The sequence below is a fragment of the Oncorhynchus clarkii genome, chromosome 12 (assembly GCF_045791955.1).
Source record: "Oncorhynchus clarkii lewisi isolate Uvic-CL-2024 chromosome 12, UVic_Ocla_1.0, whole genome shotgun sequence".
NCBI lineage: Eukaryota > Metazoa > Chordata > Actinopteri > Salmoniformes > Salmonidae > Oncorhynchus > Oncorhynchus clarkii.
Genome location: NC_092158.1, coordinates 92147065 through 92171460, shown reverse-complemented (window position 1 = coordinate 92171460; position 24396 = coordinate 92147065). Strand labels below are relative to the sequence as shown.

At 42.9% G+C, this 24396-nt stretch overlaps 1 protein-coding gene across 1 annotated transcript in view; it reads right to left on the bottom strand.

Annotated features, from left to right (window-relative positions):
- Nucleotides 1-3944: 3944 nt before the first annotated feature.
- LOC139421659 (multidrug resistance-associated protein 1-like) overlaps nt 3945-24396 on the bottom strand; it is a 77546-nt gene continuing 57094 nt past the window's right edge. Inside the window, exons 21-31 of the mRNA XM_071172747.1 lie at nt 23713-23920; nt 22495-22652; nt 19213-19365; nt 17929-18128; nt 16281-16407; nt 16110-16211; nt 10106-10252; nt 8771-8929; nt 8325-8491; nt 7767-7961; nt 3945-6044 (exon numbers count right to left, since the gene is read on the bottom strand). Of these exons, the coding sequence (XP_071028848.1) occupies nt 5936-6044; nt 7767-7961; nt 8325-8491; nt 8771-8929; nt 10106-10252; nt 16110-16211; nt 16281-16407; nt 17929-18128; nt 19213-19365; nt 22495-22652; nt 23713-23920 (1725 nt within the window). The 3' untranslated portion in view covers nt 3945-5935. The remainder of the gene's footprint in view (nt 6045-7766; nt 7962-8324; nt 8492-8770; nt 8930-10105; nt 10253-16109; nt 16212-16280; nt 16408-17928; nt 18129-19212; nt 19366-22494; nt 22653-23712; nt 23921-24396) is intronic.

Here is a 24396-nt window from a genome sequence, read left to right as displayed (position 1 = left end):
CAGTCTACCAGGTCTATATACCAAATCTTTATACCAGTCTACCAAGTCTATAAACCAAATCTATGTACCAGTCTACCAAGTCTATACACCAGTCTACCAAGTCTATTCACTAAATCTATATACCAGTCTACCAAGTCTATATACCACATCTATATACCGGTCTACCAAGTCTATCTACCAGTCTACCAAGTCTATATACCAAATCTATATACCAGTCTGCCAAGTCTATATACCAGTCTACCAAGTCTTATATACCAAATCTAGAATCAATCTGATCTATGGTTCATGAGTAAATGTTTAAAGTATGTTGTAGCATTAGCATGTGTGCTAACAGGTAATAATAGGTACAGTGCAGCCATATTTGAATGTAGCAACTATTTTTTTCTCAAAACTATTATAGACTAAAAATCTGAAGTGAATCTGATGTATTGTTCATAAAGGAGAAGATGATTACAGATGGTTTTGAACATTAGTTGTAAATAATGATTTGTTAATAGTTGCCATGTTATTTTGGAGATATCAGTACAACATTACAGAGACAAAGTAGAATCTCAATTCAACGGCTCAGACACAAGAGGTATGTGGCAGGGTCTACAGTCAATCACGGATTACAAAAAGAAATCCAGCCCAGTCACGGACCAGGATGTCTTGCTCCCAGGCAGACTAAATAACTTTTTTGCCCGCTTTGAGGACAATAAAGTGCCACTGACACGGCCTGCAACAAAAACATGCGGACTCTCCTTCACTGCAGCCGAGGTGAGTAAAACATTTAAAGGTGTCAACCCTCGCAAGGCTGCAGGCCCAGACGGCATCCCAAGCCGAGCCCTCAGAGCATGCGCAGACCAGCTGGCTGGTGTGTTTACGGACATATTCAATCAATCCCTATACCAGTCTGCTGTTCCCACATGCTTCAAGAGGGCCACCATTGTTCCTGTTCCCAAGAAAGCTAAGGTAACTGAGCTAAACGACTACCGCCCCGTAGCACTCACTTCCGTCATCATGAAGTGCTTTGAGAGACTAGTCAAGGACCATATCACCTCCACCCTACCTGACACCCTAGACCCACTCCAATTTGCTTACCGCCCAAATAGGTCCACAGACGATGCAATCTCAACCACACTGCACACTGCCCTAACCCATCTGGACAAGAGGAATACCTATGTGAGAATGCTGTTCATCGACTACAGCTCATCATTTAACACCATAGTACCCTCCAAAGTCGTCATCAAGCTCGAGACCCTGGGTTTCGACCCCGCCCTGTGCAACTGGGTACTGGACTTCCTGACGGGCCGCCCCCAGGTGGTGAGGGTAGGTAACAACATCTCCACCCCGCTGATCCTCAACACTGGGGCCCCACAAGGGTGCGTTCTGAGCCCTCTCCTGGACTACCTGTTCACCCACGACTGCGTGGCCACGCGCGCCTCCAACTCAATCATCAAGTTTGCGGATGACACAACAGTGGTAGGCTTGATTACCAACAACGACGAGACAGCCTACAGGGAGGAGGTGATGGCCCTGGGAGTGTGGTGTCAGGAAAATAACCTCACACTCAACGTCAACAAAACTAAGGAGATGATTGTGGACTTCAGGAAACAGCAGAGGGAACACCCCCCTATCCACATCGATGGAACAGTAGTGGAGAGGGTAGCAAGTTTTAAGTTCCTCGGCATACACATCACAGACAAACTGAATTGGTCCACCCACACAGACAGCATCGTGAAGAAGGCGCAGCAGCGCCTCTTCAACCTCAGGAGGCTGAAGAAATTTGGCTTGTCACCAAAAGCACTCACAAACTTCTACAGATGCACAATCGAGAGCATCCTGTCGGGCTGTATCACCGCCTGGTACGGCAACTGCCACGCCCACAACCGTAAGGCTCTCCAGAGGGTAGTGAGGTCCGCACAACGCATCACCGGGGGCAAACTACCTGCCCTCCAGGACACCTACACCACCCGATGTCACAGGAAGGCCATAAAGATCATCGAGGACAACAACCACCCTGCCTGTTCACCCCGCTATCATCCAGAAGGCGGCGAGGTCAGTACAGGTGCATCAAAGCTGGGACCGAGAGACTGAAAAGCAGCTTCTATCTCAAGGCCATCAGACTGTTAAACAGCCACCACTAACATTGAGTGGCTGCTGCCAACACACTGACACTGACTCAACTCCAGCCACTTTAATAATGGGAATTGATGCAAAATATATCACAAGCCACTTTAAACAATGCTACCTAATATAATGTTTACATACCCTACATTATTCATCGCATATGTATACGTATATACTGTACTCTATATCATCTACTGCATCTTTATGTAATACATGTATCACTAGCCACTTTAACTATGCCACTTTGTTTACATACTCATCTCATATGTATAGTTAGTTATAGTTATAGTTTTGGAATTGTTAGTTAGATTACTCGTTGGTTATTACTGCATTGTCGGAACTAGAAGCACAAGCATTTCGCTACACTCGCATTAACATCTGCTAACCATGTGTATGTGACAAATAAAATTTGATTTGATTTGAACATTCAATGTAGTTCATCTTAGAGACGTCCATGATTGTGATGACAAGTTTCAAGTTGATAGGCCACTGTGGAGTGGATTTACAGGGATTTAAATGGACACATAAAATCTGCTTTGTGTTGAAGATGTGTGTGGTTTAACAGCGCTGCTTGGTGCTCCTTGTGTTTCTACATGATCCTCTCACTCCACCTTGTGGCCACAGATGGAACAGCACTCCAGACTGACTGAAGAGGAGAAAGAGATGGAGAGTGATGGAGAAAAACAAAGAGAGGTATGAAGACGCCGACACACATCAGATCACGTTGATACAGCCTCCCTGTGCTATGTGTTGTAATCCAGGCAGTACTATGTGCTGTAATCCAGGCAGTACTATGTGGTGTAATCCAGGCAGTACTATGTGGTGTAATCCAGGCAGTATTATGAGGTGTAATCCAGGCAGTATTATGTAGTGTAATCCAGGCAGTATTATGTGGTGTAATCCAGGCAGTTATATGTGGTGAAATCCAGGCAGTGCTATGTAGTGTAATCCAGGCAGTACTATATAGTGTAATCCAGGCAGTACTATGTGGTGTAATCCAGGCAGTTCTATGTGGTGTAATCCAGGCAGTACTATGTGGTGTAATCCAGGCAGTACTATGCGGTGTAATCCAGGCAGTACTATGTGGTGTAATCCAGGCAGTACTATGTGTTGTAATCCAGGCAGTACTATGCGGTGTAATCCAGGCAGTATTATGTGGTGTAATCCAGGCAGTATTATGTGGTGTAATCCAGGCAGTATTATGTGGTGTAATCCAGGCAGTATTATGTGGTGTAATCCAGGCAGTAGTATGTGGTGTAATCCAGGCAGTTCTATGTGGTGTAATCCAGGCAGTGCTATGTGGTGTAATCCAGGCAGTACTATGTGGTGTAATCCAGGCAGTACTATGCGGTGTAATCCAGGCAGTACTATGTGGTGTAATCCAGGCAGTATTATGTGGTGTAATCCAGGCACTATTATGTAGTGTAATCCAGGCAGTATTTTGTGGTGTAATCCAGGCAGTATTATATGGTGTAATCCCGGCAGTATTATGTGGTGTGATCCAGGCAGTATTATATGTTTTGTGTGTTGTGTCATGTCTTTGGCTATTCCGGATTAAGTGATATGACATGCTATTCCATAAAATAATTTCTCCGTAATTAATATTACCTGATTGAGCTAATCATGTAAATGTAATTAACTAGAGAGTCGGGGCACCACAAAATTATTTTTATAGAGCTGTTATCTTCCGAATAAACTCTTAAAGACCTAGTAATATTTTACATCAATAGCAGTCAATATTAATCGTCACCCTAATTCAGTCTCATCTGAAAGTTGTAAATTCTTGGTTATCTTCACGAACCCTGGCTAACAAGATGAATCAGCAATACAAAATTGGGTTTAATTATTTATTTACTAAATACCTAACTAATCACACAGAATTACACATAATTAAATCATAACTTGATTACAAATGATGTCATAAAGGAAAACGTCCCTAGCGGGCGGAACAGATATGACAGCTGGTTACACAAAAGAAAAGGGGCTGGGTTTGAGTGAAAGAGTGGGAAGACTGAGGAACAAAGGGAGAAGCTGTGCTATCGTAAATACAGTATCTTATGCATTCTAAATTACCACCCATTTGGAAAAGGAAAATGCGATAAATATTTACTCTGAGCTGCACTTCAGTAGGTTGGTGGTAGATGGAAGGCTGTGTTGCCAAACCGAGTCCTCTGTCCTTTGAAGAATGTCTCTGGTGGTCAATTAGATACGTTGTAGTAACGTCATTGTGTGATAGACGGGATACTCTGTCTGTTCCTTCCTAACCCTCATTTGCAGCTGCTGTTGGTAACTCAATGGCTAGGAGGTATCACTTCTGTAGTGAATAAGAGTTCAAAGTTCATACCATTCGCAACCAAAGCTCACGCTGATGTTGGCTTCGTTCTTTAGTTATTATCTGAACCATTCTGACATCGGACCGTTGTCCTACATCCTCGGAACAGGAGGTTATATTGTCGTCATGGGCTTATATAGGAAGGGAGAGGACGGCGTGTTTGAAAAGTTTTATAGCCCATGTCCCTTCACAGGGGCGGGCCACTGATTGAGCAGAGCCCTACCTTATGAAAACCCAAATCTCACATTTTAGAAGCTAAAATCACATTTCATCCCATCACAGATCATTTCATATTCAAACATTTAAATTGAACAACAATTCCATGTGAATCCGATAACTCTGATGTGTAGACTTTCCACTGTAGAGTTTGTCATCTTATCATTGATGAGAATGTCTCAGATGACAACCGAACGGACATCATATTCATTAAGTACCACCGCATATGTTCCATTGGTCGCATTACCAGAATATAGTTCATTTCCCTGCACCTTCTGATGTTCCCAGAATCTCTATGTTAACCAAGGGTTTGGTAATGTAACATCAGTAGGGTAGAGAGAGGAAAAAGGGGGGAAGAGGTATTTATGACTGTCATAAACCTACCCCCAGGCCAACGTCATGACAGTTGCATGTTGTTTTGTGTGTGTGTTGCGTTTTGCTTTTTGTGTGTGTGTGTGTGTGTTGCGTTTTGTATGTGTGTTGCGTTTTGTGTGTGTTGCATGTTGTATATGCGCACATGTGTGTTGCTGATAAGTTGCTTCCTGGCTGAGCATCTGTTTATCAAGCACCTCATTCATTCATCCCTCCATCCCTCCATCCTCTCCTCCTCTTCTCCTCGTGCATCCGTCACATGATACTGCCTCATCACAAGGCCAGGAGAGGTCAGCAGCGTCCTATGATGTCATATCCTGTCCCAGTAGTTCAAAATTAAAAAAGCTTAATGTCCAACGAAGGGTTACACAAAGGAAGTGTCCAAAATGGCACCCTATTCCCTATTTAGTGCACTACTTTTAACCAGGGCCTTGGCACCCTATTCCTTATTTAGTGCACTACTTTTAACCAGAGCCTTGGCACCCTATTCCCTATTTAGTGCACTACTTTTGACCAGGGCCTTGGCACCCTATTCCTTATTTAGTGCACTACTTTTGACCAGAGCCTATGGCACCCTATTCCCTACACAGCGCACTACTTTCGACCAGGGCCCATAATTCGGCTGCCTTTTGGGATGCAAACAGACAGCCTCAAACATCATCCGATCCCCACATCAGCCCTACGTCATTCTCATCCCTCTTCTGTCTTCACGCTTCGCTCCTCATATCCTTTCACAACGTTGGTTTTGAAAATGAAAGGAGTTGAAAAGGGTTTTTACTTCTGTAGCTCTTTGTCTTTAGTAGAGTATTCACTGCCTTGGTGATCTGGCCCCTCCAGCCCTGGGGGTGGGGAGGGGGTGACGTGGCTGGGTTTACCCGATTCAGGAGCCTCCTGGCTGGGGAGGGCTCAGACCAGGCCAGCCTCCCTACACATCAGGTAGAACTGACCTCTCTCTGAGATGAGGTTGGAGGGAGTGTCCATCTCTGTGATCAGACCTCGGTCCATCACTATCACCCTGCAGAGAGGGAGAGGGGGGGAGAGAGAGAGAGGTTGAGGTAGAGAGAGAAGTAGAGGGAAAGAGAGGGAGGAAGGGAGAAAGAGGGAGAGAGAGAGGTTGAGGTAGAGAGAGAAGTAGAGGGAAAGAAAGAGAGGAGGGGAGAGAGAGAGAGTGAGGGAAAGAGAGGTAGAGAGAGGTTGAGGTAGAGAGAGCAGTAGAGGGAAAGAAAGGGAGGAGGGGAGAGAGAGAGAGTGAGGGAAAGAGAGGTAGAGAGAGAGGTTGAGGTAGAGAGAGCAGTAGAGGGATAGAGAGGGAGGAAGGGAGAGAGAGAGAGAGAGAGGTTGAGGTAGAGGGAGGAAGGGAGAGAAAGAGTGAGGGAAAGATAGAGAGAGAGAGGGAGAGAGGGAGAGGGAAGAAGAGAGAGAGGGAGAGGGAGAGAGAAGTAGAGAGAGAGACCATTCACTCTGATGTGTGTGTATATATATATATATATATATATATATATATATATATATATATATATATATATATACACTGACTGTACAAAACATTAAGAACACCTGTTGTATCCATGACACAGACTGACAGACAGAATCCAGGTGAAAGATATGATCCCTTATTGTCACTTGTTAAATCCACTTCAATCAGTGTAGATGAAGGGGAGGGTTAAATATATATTTTTTTGCCTTGAGACAATTGAGACATGGATTGTGTATGTGTGCCATTCAGAGGGTGAATGGGCAAGACAAAATATTTAAGTGGCTTTGAAGGGTAGGGTAGTAGGTGCCAGGCACACCAGTTTGTGTCAAGAACTGCATCGCTGCTGGGTTTTTCACGCTCAACAGTGTCCTGTGTGTATCAAGAATGGTCCACCACCCAAAGGACATCCAGCCAATTTGACACTGTGGGAACTGTGGGAAGCGTTGGAGTCAACATGGGTCAGCATCCCTGTGGAACACTTTCAACACCTTGTGGAGTCAACATGGGCCAGCATCCCTGTGGAACACTTTCAACACCTTGTGGAGTCAACATGGGCCAGCATCCCTGTGGAACACTTTCAACACCTTGTGGAGTCCACGCCCTGACGAATTGAGGCTGTTCTGATGGCAAACGGGGGTGCACCTCAAAATTAGGAAGTTGTTCCTAATGTTTTATACAATAGAAGTGTGTATAAATTACCTGGTGTAGTCCATGATAGTATTGAGTCAGTCTATATATTACCTGGTGTAGTCCATGATAGTATTGAGTCAGTCTATATATTACCTGGTGTAGTCCATGATAGTATTGAGTCAGTCTATATATTACCTGGTGTAGTCCATGATAGTATTGAGTCAGTCTATATATTACCTGGTGTAGTCCATGATAGTATTGAGTCAGTCTATACAGTATATTACCTGGTGTAGTCCATGATAGTATTGAGTCAGTCTATATATTACCTGGTGTAGTCCATGATAGTATTGAGTCAGTCTATACAGTATATTACCTGGTGTAGTCCATGATAGTATTGAGTCAGTCTATATATTACCTGGTGTAGTCCATGATAGTATTGAGTCAGTCTATACAGTATATTACCTGGTGTAGTCCATGATAGTATTGAGTCAGTCTATATATTACCTGGTGTAGTCCATGATAGTATTGAGTCAGTCTATATATTACCTGGTGTAGTCCGTGATAGTATTGAGTCAGTCTATATATTACCTGGTGTAGTCCATGATAGTATTGAGTCAGTCTATATATTACCTGGTGTAGTCCATGATAGTATTGAGTCTGTGTGCGATGGTCAGGACAGTGCAGTCATCAAACTGGGTTCTGATGGTGGACTGGATCAGGTTGTCTGTCTCCAGGTCCACAGCAGCTGTGGCCTCATCCAGAACCAAGATCTTCGTCTTCCTCAGGAGGGCTCGGGCCAGACACACCAGCTGGCGCTGACCCAGACTGGATAGGGATTATGTTAATGAGAGAGAGAGGGGAGAGAGAGGGGAGAGAGAGAATGTTCATGAGAGAGAGAGAGAGAGAGAGAGAGAGAGAGAGAGAGAGAAGGGAGAGAGAGGGGAGAGAGAGATAATGTTAATGTGTGAGAGAGAGAGAGAGATGGAAGGAGTTACAAAGAGAGGAGAGAGGGAAGAGAAGGAAGGAGGGAAGATAGAGAGGAGACAGTTAAAACGAGAAGGAGAGAGGGATGAGAGAGAGAGGACCAGATGACATCACAAGGAGGAATCAGGGGGGGGGGGGGGGGTGAGGAGAAAGAGAGTAACAGACATAGGAAAGCTACATAGAGGGATACAGAGTCTTGTGTACCTGAGGTTCTCTCCTCCCTCTGAACACTCGTGGTTGAGTTTGTCCGGCAGGCCCGACACAAAGCTCTTGAGATGGGAGAGCTCCAGGGCTCTCCACACCTCCTCATCAGAGTAGCCATCGAAGGGGTCCAGATTCATCCTCAGAGACCCAGAGAACAACACTGGGTCCTGGAGGGGGAGGGAGGGAGGAGGGGGGAGGGAGAGAGAACATTGCCATGCCAACCATAATTACCTCCATGTTAGAGGACATCTCAGAGGCAGAAAGTGTTTTTTACCTGTGGTGTGTGTGTGTGTTTATTATATGTGTGTGTGTGTTACCTGTGGTGTGTGTGTGTGTGTGTGTTTATTATATGTGTGTGTTTGTTACCTGTGGTTTGTGTTTATTATATGTGTGTGTGTGTTACCTGTAGTGTGTGTGTGTGTTTATTATATGTGTGTGTGTGTTACCTGTGGTATGATTGTGATCCTGGAGCGCAGCTCGTGCAGTCCGATCTGAGCGATGTTTATCCCGTCTATATAGATCTCTCCCTTCGCTGCTTCCAGAATCCGGAATATTCCCAATGCCAGGGACGACTTCCCTGCTCCAGTCCTGCCCACTATCCCAACCTGGAGAGAGGAGGGAGGAGGGAGAGGGAGAGGCAGAGAGAGGAGGGAGAGCGAGAGGAAGGCAGAGAAGGAGAGAGGAGGAGAGAGTGGGAGGGAGAGGAGGAGAGAGTGGGAGGGAGGGGAGGAGAGAGTGGGAGGGAGGGGAGGAGAGAGAGTGGGAGGGAGGGGAGGAGAGAGCGGGAGAGGAGGATAGAGGAGAAGAGAGTGGGAAGGAGGGGAGGAGAGAGAGTGGGAGGGAGGGGAGGAGAGAGCGGGAGAGGAGGATAGAGGAGAAGAGAGTGGGAGGGAGGGGAGGAGAGAGTGGGAGGAAGGGGAGGAGAGAGTGGGAGAGGAGGATAGAGGAGGAGAGAGTGGGAGAGAGGGGAGAGGAGGATAGAGGAGGAGAAAGGGGGAATGGAGGATAGAGGAGGATAGAGGAGGAGAGAGTGGGAGAGGAGGATAGAGGAGGAGAGAGGGGAGGAGAGAGTAGGAGGAGGAGAGAGAGGAGGAGAGAGTGGGAGAGGAGGATAGAGGAGGAGAGAGTGGGAGAGGAGGATAGAGGAGGAGAGAGGGGAGGAGAGAGTGGAGGAGAGAGTGGGGGAGGAGGATAGAGGAGGAGAGAGGGGAGGAGAGAGTTGGAGAGGAGGATAGAGGAGGAGAGAGTGGGAGAGGAGGATAGAGGAGGAGAGAGTGGGAGGGAGGGGAGGAGAGAGAGTTTAGGAAGAATGAAACCTAACATATCTCACTATAACACCATAAAACAGAGGATGCTTCCCAAAGGACCTGGTCTAAAGTAGTGCACTATGTAGGGAATAGGGTCTAAAGTAGTGCACTATGTAGGGAATAGAGTGCCAGGTCCTGGTCTAAAGTAGTGAACTATGTAGGGAATAGGGTGCCAAGGACCTGGTCTAAAGTAGTGCACTATTTAGGGAATAGAGTGCCAAGGACCTGGTCTAAAGTAGTGCACTATTTAGGGAATAGGGTGCCAAGGACCTGGTCTAAAGAAGTGCACTATGTAGGGAATAGGGTGCCAGGTCCTGGTCTAAAGTAGTGCACTATGTAGGGAATAGGGTGCTCTGGTAAACCAGTATCTCTATCTCCTACCTTATCTCTCTCCTGTCCAGTCCTATACCCATATCATCCTAACAACCTCATTACTCCATTATCTCCCTATAATACAGTATGTCTACCCCCGACCTTCTCTTTCTCCTGAATGCTGAGGGAAATTCCTTTCAGGGCCCAGTCCAGTCCTTTACGGTACTGCAGTCCGAATTCCTCCAGTTCTATGGTACCGTGGGTGGGCCAGGCCAGCGGGAGCATGCTGCCTTCTATGGTCCATGGAGCCTGGGTAGGGGATGAGGGAGAGGAGGGGGACAGGTGATGGCATCCATAGAATTACATATTAGAACACATTCATTTAATGGCATCTCTGTGATGGCATCCATAGAATTACATATTAGAACACTGGATCTCTGTGATGGTATCCATAGAATTACATATTAGAACACTGGATCTCTGTGATGGCATCCATAGAATTACATATTAGAACACTGGATCTCTGTGATGGCATCCATAGAATTACATATTAGAACACTGGATCTCTGTGATGGCATCCATAGAATTACATATTAGAACACTGGATCTCTGAGATGGTATCCATAGAATTACATATTAGAACACTGGATCTCTGTGATGGCATCCATAGAATTACATATTAGAACACTGGATCTCTGTGATGGCATCCATAGAATTACATATTAGAACACTGGATCTCTGTGATGGCATCCATAGAATTACATATTAGAACACTGGATCTCTGTGATGGCATCCATAGAATTACATATTAGAACACTGGATCTCTGTGATGGCATCCATAGAATTACATATTAGAACACTGGATCTCTGAGATGGTATCCATAAAATTACATATTAGAACACTGGATCTATGTGATGGCATCCATAGAATTACATATTAGAACACTGGATCTCTGTGATGGCATCCATAGAATTACATATTAGAACGCTGGATCTCTGTGATGTCATCTCCCATCAAGACCTCAGCAACAAGGCAACAGAAGGTGCTGTTATTCATTTAAAGACATTAACTACATCAGAAACACAGACAGTTAATGACAGAACAGAACAGTGAGATTATGTCTAGAAATAAACACACATTTTCATTCATTAAAACTCTTTTTAAACTACGACCGTCCCATTGAGATAAATAATCTTTCATTCTTTAGAAGATCACATTTTCAAGTGGCACCTGACCAGTGAACTAGATCCTCTCTATGAGGGGTAGGATAGTATAGTTTACACCTGACCAGTAAACTAGATCCTCTCTATGAGGGGTAGGATAGTATAGTTTACACCTGACCAGTGAACTAGATCCTCTCTATGAGGGGTAGGATAGTATAGTTTACAACTGACCAGTGAACTAGATCATCTCTATGAGGGTAGGATAGTATAGTTTACACCTGAACAGTAAACTAGATCCTCTCTATGAGGGGTAGGATAGTATAGTTTACACCTGACCAGTGAACTAGATCCTCTCTTTGAGGGTAGGATAGTATAGTTTACACCTGACTAGTAAACTAGATCCTCTCTATGAGGGTAGGATAGTATAGTTTACACCTGACCAGTAAACTAGATCCTCTCTTTGAGGGGTAGGATAGTATAGTTTACACCTGACCAGTGAACTAGATCCTCTATATGAGGGGTAGGATAGTATAGTTTACACCTGACCAGTGAACTAGATCATCTCTATGAGGGTAGGATAGTATAGTTTACACCTGAACAGTAAACTAGATCCTCTCTATGAGGGGTAGGATAGTATAGTTTACACCTGACCAGTGAACTAGATCCTCTCTTTGAGGGTAGGATAGTATAGTTTACACCTGACTAGTAAACTAGATCCTCTCTATGAGGGTAGGATAGTATAGTTTACACCTGACCAGTAAACTAGATCCTCTCTTTGAGGGGTAGGATAGTATAGTTTACACCTGACCAGTGAACTAGATCCTCTCTATGAGGGTAGGATAGTATAGATTACACCTGACCAGTAAACTAGATCCTCTCTATGAGGGGTAGGATAGTATAGTTTACACCTGACCAGTAAACTAGATTCTCTCTATGAGGGTAGGATAGTATAGTTTACACCTGACCAGTAAAGTATCTAATCTCTATGAGGGTAGGATAGTATAGTTTACATCTGACCAGTAAAGTATCTAATCTCTATGAGGTTAGGATAGTATAGTTTACACCTGACCAGTGAACTAGATCCTCTCTATGAGGGTAGGATAGTATAGATTACACCTGACCAGTAAACTAGATCCTCTCTATGAGGGGTAGGATAGTATAGTTTACACCTGACCAGTAAACTAGATTCTCTCTATGAGGGTAGGATAGTATAGTTTACACCTGACCAGTAAACTAGATCCTCTCTATGAGGGGTAGGATAGTATAGTTTACACCTGACCAGTAAACTAGATCCTCTCTATGAGGGGTAGGATAGTATAGTTTACACCTGACCAGTAAACTAGATCCTCTCTATGAGGGTAGGATAGTATAGTTTACACCTGACCAGTGAACTAGATCCTCTCTATGAGGGTAGGATAGTATAGTTTACACCTGACCAGTGAACTAGATCCTCTCTATGAGGGTAGGATAGTATAGTTTACACCTGACCAGTGAACTAGATCCTCTCTATGAGGGTAGGATAGTATAGTTTACACCTGACCAGTGAACTAGATCCTCTCTATGAGGGTAGGATATTATAGTTTACACCTGACCAGTGAACTAGATCCTCTCTATGAGGGGTAGGATAGTATTGTTTACACCTGACCAGTAAAGTATCTCCTCTCTATGAGGGGTAGGATAGTATAGTTTACACCTGACCAGTGAACTAGATCCTCTCTATGAGGGGTAGGATAGTATAGTTTACACCTGACCAGTAAACTAGATCCTCTCTATGAGGGGTAGGATAGTATTGTTTACACCTGACCAGTAAAGTATCTCCTCTCTATGAGGGGTAGGATAGTATAGTTTACACCTGACCAGTGAACTAGATCCTCTCTATGAGGGTAGGATAGTATAGTTTACACCTGACCAGTGAACTAGATCCTCTCTATGAGGGGTAGGATAGTATAGTTTACACCTGACCAGTAAACTAGATCCTCTCTATGAGGGTAGGATAGTATAGTTTACACCTGACCAGTAAAGTATCTAATCTCTATGAGGGTAGGATAGTATAATTTACACCTGACCAGTAAACTAGATCCTCTCTATGAGGGGTAGACTAGTATAGTTTACACCTGACCAGTAAACTAGATCCTCTCTATGAGGGGTAGACTAGTATAGTTTACACCTGACCAGTGAACTAGATCCTCTCTATGAGGGGTAGGATAGTATAGTTTACACCTGACCAGTAAACTAGATCCTCTCTATGAGGGTAGGATAGTATAGTTTACACCTGACTAGTAAACTAGATCCTCTCTATGAGGGGTAGACTAGTATAGTTTACATCTGACCAGTGAACTCGATCCTCTCTATGAGGGGTAGACTAGTATAGTTTACACCTGACCAGTAAAGTATCTAATCTCTATGAGGGTAGGATAGTATAGTTTACACCTGACCAGTAAACTAGATCCTCTCTATGAGGGTAAGATAGTATAGTTTACACCTGACCAGTAAACTAGATCCTCTCTATGAGGGTAGGATAGTATAGTTTACACCTGACCAGTAAAGTATCTAATCTCTATGAGGGTAGGATAGTATAATTTACACCTGACCAGTAAACTAGATCCTCTCTATGAGGGGTAGACTAGTATAGTTTACACCTGACCAGTAAACTAGATCCTCTCTATGAGGGGTAGACTAGTATAGTTTACACCTGACCAGTAAACTAGATCCTCTCTATGAGGTTAGGATAGTATTGTTTACACCTGACCAGTAAACTAGATCCTCTCTATGAGGGTAGGATAGTATAGTTTACACCTGACCAGTGAACTAGATCCTCTCTATGAGGGTAGGATAGTATTGTTTACACCTGACCAGTAAACTAGATCCTCTCTATGAGGGGTAGACTAGTATAGTTTACATCTGACCAGTGAACTCGATCCTCTCTATGAGGGGTAGACTAGTATAGTTTACACCTGACCAGTAAAGTATCTAATCTCTATGAGGGTAGGATAGTATAGTTTACACCTGACCAGTAAACTAGATCCTCTCTATGAGGGTAAGATAGTATAGTTTACACCTGACCAGTAAACTAGATCCTCTCTATGAGGGTAGGATAGTATAGTTTACACCTGACCAGTAAAGTATCTAATCTCTATGAGGGTAGGATAGTATAGTTTACACCTGACCAGTAAACTAGATCCTCTCTATGAGGGGTAGACTAGTATAGTTTACACCTGACCAGTAAACTAGATCCTCTCTATGAGGGGTAGACTAGTATAGTTTACACCTGACCAGTAAACTAGATCCTCTCTATGAGGGTAGGATAGTATTGTTTACACCTGACCAGTAAACTAGATCCTCTCTATGAGGGTAGGATAGTATAGTTTACACCTGACCAGTGAACTAGATCCTCTCTATGAGGGTAGGATAGTATTGTTTACACCTGACCAGTAAAGTATCTCCTCTCTATGAGGGGTAGGATAGTATAGTTTACACCTGACCAGTAAACTAGATCCTCTCTATGAGGGGTAGGATAGTATAGTTTACACCTGACCAGTAAACTAGATCCTCTCTTTGAGGGGTAGGATAGTATAGTTTACACCTGACCAGTGAACTAGATCCTCTCTATGAGGGTAGGATAGTATAGTTTACACCTGACCAGTAAAGTATCTAATCTCTATGAGGGTAGGATAGTATAGTTTACACTTGACCAGTGAACTAGATCCTCTCTTTGAGGGTAGGATAGTGTAGTTTATACCTGACCAGTAAAGTATCTCCTCTCTATGAGGGGTAGGATAGTATAGTTTACACCTGACCAGTAAAGTATCTAATCTCTATGAGGGTAGGATAGTATAGTTTACACCTGACCAGTAAAGTATATCCTCTCTATGAGGGGTAGGATAGTATAGTTTACACCTGACCAGTAAAGTATCTAATCTCTATGAGGGTAGGATAGTATAGTTTACATCTGACCAGTAAACTAGATCCTCTCTATGAGGGTAAGATAGTATAGTTTACACCTGACCAGTGAACTAGATCCTCTCTATCAGGGTAGGATAGTATAGTTTACACCTGACCAGTGAACTAGATCCTCTCTATGAGGGTAGGATAGTATAGTTTACACCTGACCAGTAAAGTATCTAATCTCTATGAGGGTAGGATAGTATAGTTTACATCTGACCAGTAAACTAGATCCTCTCTATGAGGGTAGGATAGTATAGTTTACACCTGACCAGTAAAGTATCTAATCTCTATGAGGGTAGGATAGTATAGTTTACATCTGACCAGTGAACTAGATCCTCTCTATGAGGGTAGGATAGTATAGTTTACACCTGACCAGTAAAGTATCTAATCTCTATGAGGGTAGGATAGTATAGTTTACATCTGACCAGTGAACTAGATCCTCTCTATGAGGGTAGGATAGTATAGTTTACACCTGACCAGTAAAGTATCTAATCTCTATGAGGGTAGGATAGTATAGTTTACATCTGACCAGTAAACTAGATCCTCTCTATGAGGGGTAGACTAGTATAGTTTACATCTGACCAGTAAACTAGATCCTCTCTATGAGGGTAGGATAGTATAGTTTACACCTGACCAGTAAAGTATCTAATCTCTATGAGGGTAGGATAGTATAGTTTACATCTGACCAGTAAACTAGATCCTGTCTATGAGGGGTAGGATAGTATAGTTTACACCTGACCAGTAAAGTATCTAATCTCTATGAGGGGTAGGATAGTATCGTTTACACCTGACCAGTAAACTAGATCCTCTCTATGAGGGTAGGATAGTATAGTTTACACCTGACCAGTAAAGTATCTAATCTCTATGAGGGTAGGATAGTATAGTTTACATCTGACCAGTGAACTAGATCTTCTCTATGAGGGTAGGATAGTATAGTTTACATCTGACCAGTGAACTAGATCCTCTCTATGAGGGGTAGGATAGTAGAGATTACACCTGACTAGTAGACTAGATCCTCTCTATGAGGGTAGGGGAGTATAGTTTCACAGCCACTCACCTCCTTTGGTGTGTCAGCGTACTCCTTAACTCTCTCCACGGACACAATGTTGTTCTCTACATCAGTCCAGGACCTCACGATCCAGCTCAGAATACCTGTCACCTACACATCACATCACAGGTTACTGCTGTGTGTGTGTGTGTGTGTGTGTGTGTGTGTGTGCGTGCGTACCTGTAGTGAGTGTGACACAGCCAGTCCTACTATACCAGGGCTCAGTGTGTCTCTGCCCATCACAGCTAAGGTGGCTGCTGCCAGCACCAACAGATTCCCCAGGAACTCTAGGTTCACCGCCAGCCACCTGGACACACACACACACACAAACAAACACGCAACAGAAGACAGAGCGATCAGATAGGAACATGTTCCAGGAACTAGGAAGGGAACTGATCCCTACTCTCATAGAAAACAGGATTCCATGGACAGGAAGGGAACTGATCCCTACTCTCATAGAAAACAGGATACCATGGACAGGAAGGGAACTGATCCCTACTCTCATAGAAAACAGGATTCCATGGACAGGAAGGGAACTGATCCCTACTCTCATAGAAAACAGGATTCCATGGACAGGAAGGGAACTGATCCCTACTCTCATAGAAAACAGGATTCCATGGACAGGAAGGGAACTGATCCCTACTCTCATAGAAAACAGGATTCAATGGACAGGAAGGGAACTGATCCCTACTCTCATAGAAAACAGGATTCTAAAAGGGTTATTTGTCTGTCCCCATAGAGGAACGTATTTTGGGTTCCAGGTAGAACTCCTTTAGGTTCCAGTTAGAAACATCTGTAAAAAGGGTTCTACATGGAACCCAAAAGGGTTATACCTGCAACCTTAAAGGGTTCTTCAGAGGGTTCTTCAGAGGGTTCTCCTATGGGGACAGCCAGAGAACCCTTGAAGGTTCTAGATTAGCCTACCTACTCTGAGACGCTTGGTACATACCACACCAGATTACAGTGACTACTGCAGTTAGTTAGATAATACACCACACCAGATTACAGTACTGCAGTTAGTTAGATAATACACCACACCAGATTACAGTACTGCAGTTAGTTAGATAATACACCACACCAGATTACAGTACTGCAGTTAGTTAGATAATACACCACACCAGATTACAGTACTGCAGTTAGTTAGATAATACACCACACCAGATTACAGTACTGCAGTTAGTTAGATAATACACCACACCAGATTACAGTACTGCAGTTAGTTAGATAATACACCACACCAGATCACAGTACTGCAGATAGTTAGATAATACACCACACCAGATTACAGTACTGCAGTTAGTTAGATAATACACCACACCAGATCACAGTACTGCAGATAGTTAGATAATACACCACACCAGATTACAGTACTGCAGTTAGTTATATAATACACCACACCAGATTACAGTACTGCAGATAGTTAGATAATACACCACACCAGATTACAGTGACTACTGTAGTTAGTTAGATAATACACCACACCAGATTACAGTACTGCAGTTAGTTATATAATACACCACACCAGATCACAGTACTACAGATAGTTAGATAATACACCACACCAGATTACAGTACTGCAGATAGTTAGATAATACACCACACCAGATTACAGTGACTACTGTAGTTAGTTAGATAATACACCACACCAGATTACAGTGACTACTGCAGATAGTTAGATAATACACCACACCAGATTACAGTGACTACTGCAGTTAGTTAGATTAAGGTCCCATGTTCTATCTATGTAATCATAGACTTTTCATAATTTAAAATATGTTAACATTAGTCGAAAATACTTGTAGAAAGCATGTAGAACACACACACCTACCTGGTGGCTACGAAGCGGGGGAAGTACGCTGTCTGGTTGTGGTCAATGCGTCCGTTAGCCTGCAGGGTGAAGCGTTCCTGCTCTGAGAAGGCCCTGATCACACTGGCCCCCTGGAACGTCTCATTGAAGTGGGTGTAGATGGGAGAACGACTGACTGCCTCTAGCCGGCGGAGCTGGCACGATGTTGCCACGTAAAAACTCTACAGGAGAGATGGGGGGGGGGGGGGGGGATATATAGAAGGCAAATTAATCTCAGTCTGACTGGCAGACAGCTATTCAGAGGGACAGACAGACAGGCAGGCATTCAAAGGGGCAGGCAGGCAGGCATTCAAAGGGGCAGGCAGGCATTCAAAGGGGCAGGCAGGCATTTAAACGGGAAGGCAGGCATTCAGAGGGACAGACAGGCAGGCAGGCAGGCAGACATTCAGAGGGACAGACGGGCAGGCAGGCAGGCATACATTTAGAGGGACAGACAGGCAGACAGACAGACAGACAGGCAGGCAGGCAGGCAGAGGGACAGACAGACAGACAGACAGACAGACAGACAGACAGACAGACAGGTAGGCAGACAGACAGGCAGAGGGACAGACAGACAGACAGACAGACAGACAGACAGACAGACAGACAGACAGGCAGGCAGGCAGGCAGGCAGGCAGACAGACAGGCAGAGGGACAGACAGACAGTGCATTTTACATATTGAACCTGTGAAGAGGAGCTGGGTTCTAGTAATGTATATTTGAGTGTCTGGTATTTAAAATAATGTTTCTGTCTATTTGAGTATTTTCAAATCCACCCAACGTAAATATTTGAGTATTTCAATGGTTATTTTTATAAACCAAATTGTATTTGAGAGTATTTTCAACTACAAATACCTGGGTTAAATGCATGGGAGTGTATTTTAGTCCGTGTATTTGAGTATTTTCAAATAATATCCAAGTGTATTTACAAATACGTTCAAATATTAAACATGAATACTTACTTCATACGTATGTGGAAATAATTGAGATATTTTACATACTATTTGAACCCAGCTCTACTGTAATTCTACCTGTATGAATGAAATACTATTTGAACCCAGCTCTACTGTAATCCTACCTGTATGAATGAAATAGTATTTGAACCCAGCTCTACTGTAATCCTACCTGTATGAATGAAATAGTATTTGAACCCAGCTCTACTGTAATCCTACCTGTATGAATGAAATAGTATTTGAACCCAGCTCTACTGTAATCCTACCTGTATGAATGAAATAGTATTTGAACCCAGCACTACTGTAATCCTACCTGTATGAATGCGTAGAGCAGTGTGAGCGGCAGCAGAACCACCCCAGCGAAGGGCATGGCCACCAGAACGATGATGCAGACCTCTAGCAGTTTGAACAGGTATCCCAGCATCATCTTCAGACCATCAGGGATCATACAGTCAATGGCATCCACCTAGAATAATTATTACAATTCATGGTATTTAGCACACGAGTTACATATACCATGACGACTATGACTACTATCACAACTACTACAACCACTACTACTACTACCACTACTACAACTACTACTACTATTACAACTACTATTACAACTACAACCACTACTACTACTATTACAACTACTACAACCACTACTACTACTATTACCACTACTACTATTACCACTACTACAACTACTACCACTATCACAACTATTACTACTACTACTACTACTATCACAACTACTACGACTATGACTACTATTACAACTACTACAACCACTACTACTATTACAACTACTACAACCACTACTACTATTACAGCTACTATTACAACTACTACAACCACTACTACTACTATTACCACTACTACTATTACCACTACTACAACTACTACTACTATCACAACTACTATCACAACTATTACTACTACTACTACTACTACTATCACAACTACTACGACTATAACTACTATTACAACTACTACAACCACTACTACTATCACAACTACTACAACCACTACTACTATTACAACTACTACAACTACTACTACTATTACAACTACTACAACTACTACTACTACTACCACTACTACAAACACTACTACTATTACAACTACTACAACCACTACTACTATTACAACTACTACAACCACTACTACTATCACAACTACTACAACCACTACTACTGTTACAACTACTACAACTACTACTACTATTACAGCTACTATTACAACTACTACCACTACTACTACTATTACAACTACTACAACTACTACTACTACTACTACTACTACTACTACTACCACTACTACTATTACAACTACTACCACTACTACTACTATTACAACTACTACAAACACTACTACTATTACAACTACTACAACCACTACTACTATCACAACTACTACAACCACTACTACTATTACAACTACTACAACTACTACTACTATTACAGCTACTATTACAACTACTACCACTACTACTACTATTACAACTACTACAACTACTACTACTACTACTACTACTATTACTACCACTACTACTACTACAACTACTACTACTATTACAACTACTACAAATACTACTACTATTACAGCTACTATTACAACTACTACCACTACTACTACTACAACCACTACTACTATTACAACTACTACAACCACTACTACTATTACAACTACTACAACTACTACTACTACTACTACTACTACCACTACTACTACTACAACTACTACTACTATTACAACTACTACAACTACTACTACTATTACAGCTACTATTACAACTACTACCACTACTACTACTATTACAACTACTACAACCACTACTACTATTACAACTACTACAACTACTACTACTATTACAACTACTACAACCACTACTACTACTATTACAACTACTACAACCACTACTACTATCACAACTACTACAACCACTACTACTATTACAACTACTACAACTACTACTACTATTACAGCTACTATTACAACTACTACCACTACTACTACTATTACAACTACTACAACTACTACTACTACTACTACTACTACTATTCATACTACTACTACTACTACTACTATTCATACTACTACTACTACTATTCATACTACTACTACTACTACTACTATTCATACTACTACTACTACTACTACTATTCATACTACTACTACTACTATTCATACTACTACTACTACTACTATTCATACTGCTACTACTACTATTCATACTACTACTACTACTACTACTATTCATACTACTACTACTACTAGTCATACTACTACTACTACCACTACTATTCATACTACTACTACTACTATTCATACTACTACTACTACTACTACTATTCATACTACTACTACTACTATTCATACTACTACTACTACTACTACTACTATTCATACTACTACTACTACTACTACTATTCATATTTCTACTACTACTATTCATACTACTACTACTACTATTCATACTACTACTACTACTACTACTATTCATACTACTACTACTACTACTACTATTCATACTACTACTACTACTACTATTCATACTACTACTACTACTACTACTATTCATACTACTACTACTACTACTATTCATACTACTACTACTACTACTACTACTACTACTATTCATACTACTACTACTACTACTACTATTCATACTACTACTACTACTACTATTCATACTACTACTACTACTACTACTATTCATACTACTACTACTACTACTACTATTCATACTACTACTACTACTATTCATACTACTACTACTACTACTACTACTACTACTACTACTATTCATACTACTACTACTACTACTACTATTCATACTACTACTACTACTATTCATACTACTACTACTACTACTACTATTCATACTACTACTACTACTACTACTATTCATACTACTACTACTACTACTACTACTACTACTACTACTACTACTACTACTACTATTCATACTACTACTACTACTACTACTATTCATACTACTACTACTACTACTACTACTACTACTACTATTCATACTACTACTACTACTACTACTATTCATACTACTACTACTACTACTACTACTACTACTACTACTACTACTACTACTACTACTATTCATACTACTACTACTACTACTACTATTCATACTACTACTACTACTACTACTACTACTACTACTATTCATACTACTACTACTACTACTATTCATACTACTACTACTACTACTACTACTACTACTACTACTACTACTACTACTATTCGTACTACTACTACTATTCATACTACTACTACTACTACTACTATTCATACTACTACTACTACTACTACTACTATTCATACTACTACCACTACTACTATTCATACTACTACTACTACTACTACTACTACTACTACTACTACTACTACTATTCATACTACTACTACTACTACTACTACTACTACTACTATACTACTACTATTCACATCCTAGGTTCCCTGAGGATGTGTCTTTGAAAAAGGCCATGGGGAAACTAAGCACACACACAAACACACACACACACACACACACACACACACACACACACACACACACACACACACACACACACACACACACTGAACCCACCTCCTTGGAGAAGCGGTTCAGCAGGTTCCCTGAGGGTGTGACCTCGAAGAAGGCCATGGGGGAACGCAGGACGTTGTTGAGGAGGTCTAGGTGGAGGTGACGAGAAGCGATTATCCCCCCCAGAGAGATGGCCACTGTGGTGCCAAAGATAGACACACCTAGATGGGGAGAGATAGGGAGGGGAGTTAGAGTAATGAAGGAATGAGGGGAGAGATAGGGAGGGAAGTTAGTGAAATGAAGGAATGGGGGAGAGATAGGGAGAGGAGTTAGAGTAATGAAGGAATGGGGGAGAGATAGGGAGGGAAGTTAGTGAAATGAAGGAATGGGGGAGAGATAGGGAGAGGGGTTAGAGAAATTAAGGAATGGGGAGAGAGGTGAGAGAAATGAAGGAATTGGGGAGAGGGAAAGAGGTCAGAGAAATGAAGGAGTGGTGGGAGATAGGGGAACCACACCTGTCTAACCACACTTGTCTAACCACACCTGTCTCAATGACACCTCCCTAAATTTACCTGTCTAACCACACCTGTCTCAATGACACCTCCCTAACCTTACCTGTCTAACCACACCTATCTCAATGACACCTCCCTAACCTTACCTGTCTAACCACACCTGTCTAACCACACCTGTCTAACCACACCTGTCTAACCACACCTGTCTAACCACACCTGCTTAACCACACCTGTCTAACCACACCTGCTTAACCACACCTGTCTAACAACACCTGCTTAACCACACCTGTCTAACCACACCTGTCTAACCACACCCGTCTCAATGACACCTCCCTAACCTTACCTGTCTAACCACACCTGTCTAACCACACCTGCTTAACCACACCTGTCTAACCACACCTGCTTAACCACACCTGTCTAACAACACCTGCTTAACCACACCTGTCTAACCACACCTGTCTAACCACACCTGTCTAACCACACCTGTCTAACCACACCTGTCTAACCACACGTGCTTAACCACACCTGTCCAACAACACTTGTCAAACCACACCCGTCTCAATGACACCTCCCTAACCTTACCTGTCTAACAACACCTGCTTAACCACACCTGTCTAACCACACCTGTCTAACCACACCTGTCTAACCACACCTGCTTAACCACACCTGTCCAACAACACTTGTCAAACCACACCTGTCCAACCCTGCAGCTCAGGTACAGGTCTTTAGTGACATCATCATAATCCTCCTTGCCCCGCCCCTAACCCACCTTGAGCGAACCCCAGGGCTCCGAACACGCCCAGTTTCAGGTCTGTGTCAATCTGGGTGCCGTTGATGATTGGATCGTCGGCCCAGACGCTAAGCCAATAGTTGTAGGCGAGGGAGGCGGCCTGCTGGAACGCATACAGGAAGACTATGGGGATGATCAGAGCCAGACCGATGGTCCTGAAGTACTCCACATACATCTCTAGTTTCACCTAGAGGGAGAGGGAGGGAGAGGGAGAAGGACAAAGAGAGAGAGAGACAGAGAGAGAGGAGAGAGAGAGAGAGAGGACAAAGAGAGAGAGAGAGACAGAGAGAGAGGAGAGAGAGAGAGAGGACAAAGAGAGAGAGAGACATAGAGAGAGGAGAGAGAGAGAGAGAGAAGGACAAAGAGAGAGAGAGACAGAGAGAGGAGAGAGAGAGAGAGAGAAGGACAAAGAGAGAGAGACAGAGAGAGAGGAGAGAGAGAGAGAGAGAGAAGGACAAAGAGAGAGAGAGACAGAGAGAGGAGAGAGAGAGAGAGAAGGACAAAGAGAGAGAGAGACAGAGAGAGAGAAGGACAAAGAGAGAGAGAGAGACAGAGAGAGAGGAGAGAGAGAGAGAAGGACAAAGAGAGAGAGAGACAGGGAGAGAGAAGGACAAAGAGAGAGAGAGACAGAGAGAGAGGAGAGAGAGAGAGAGAAGGACAAAG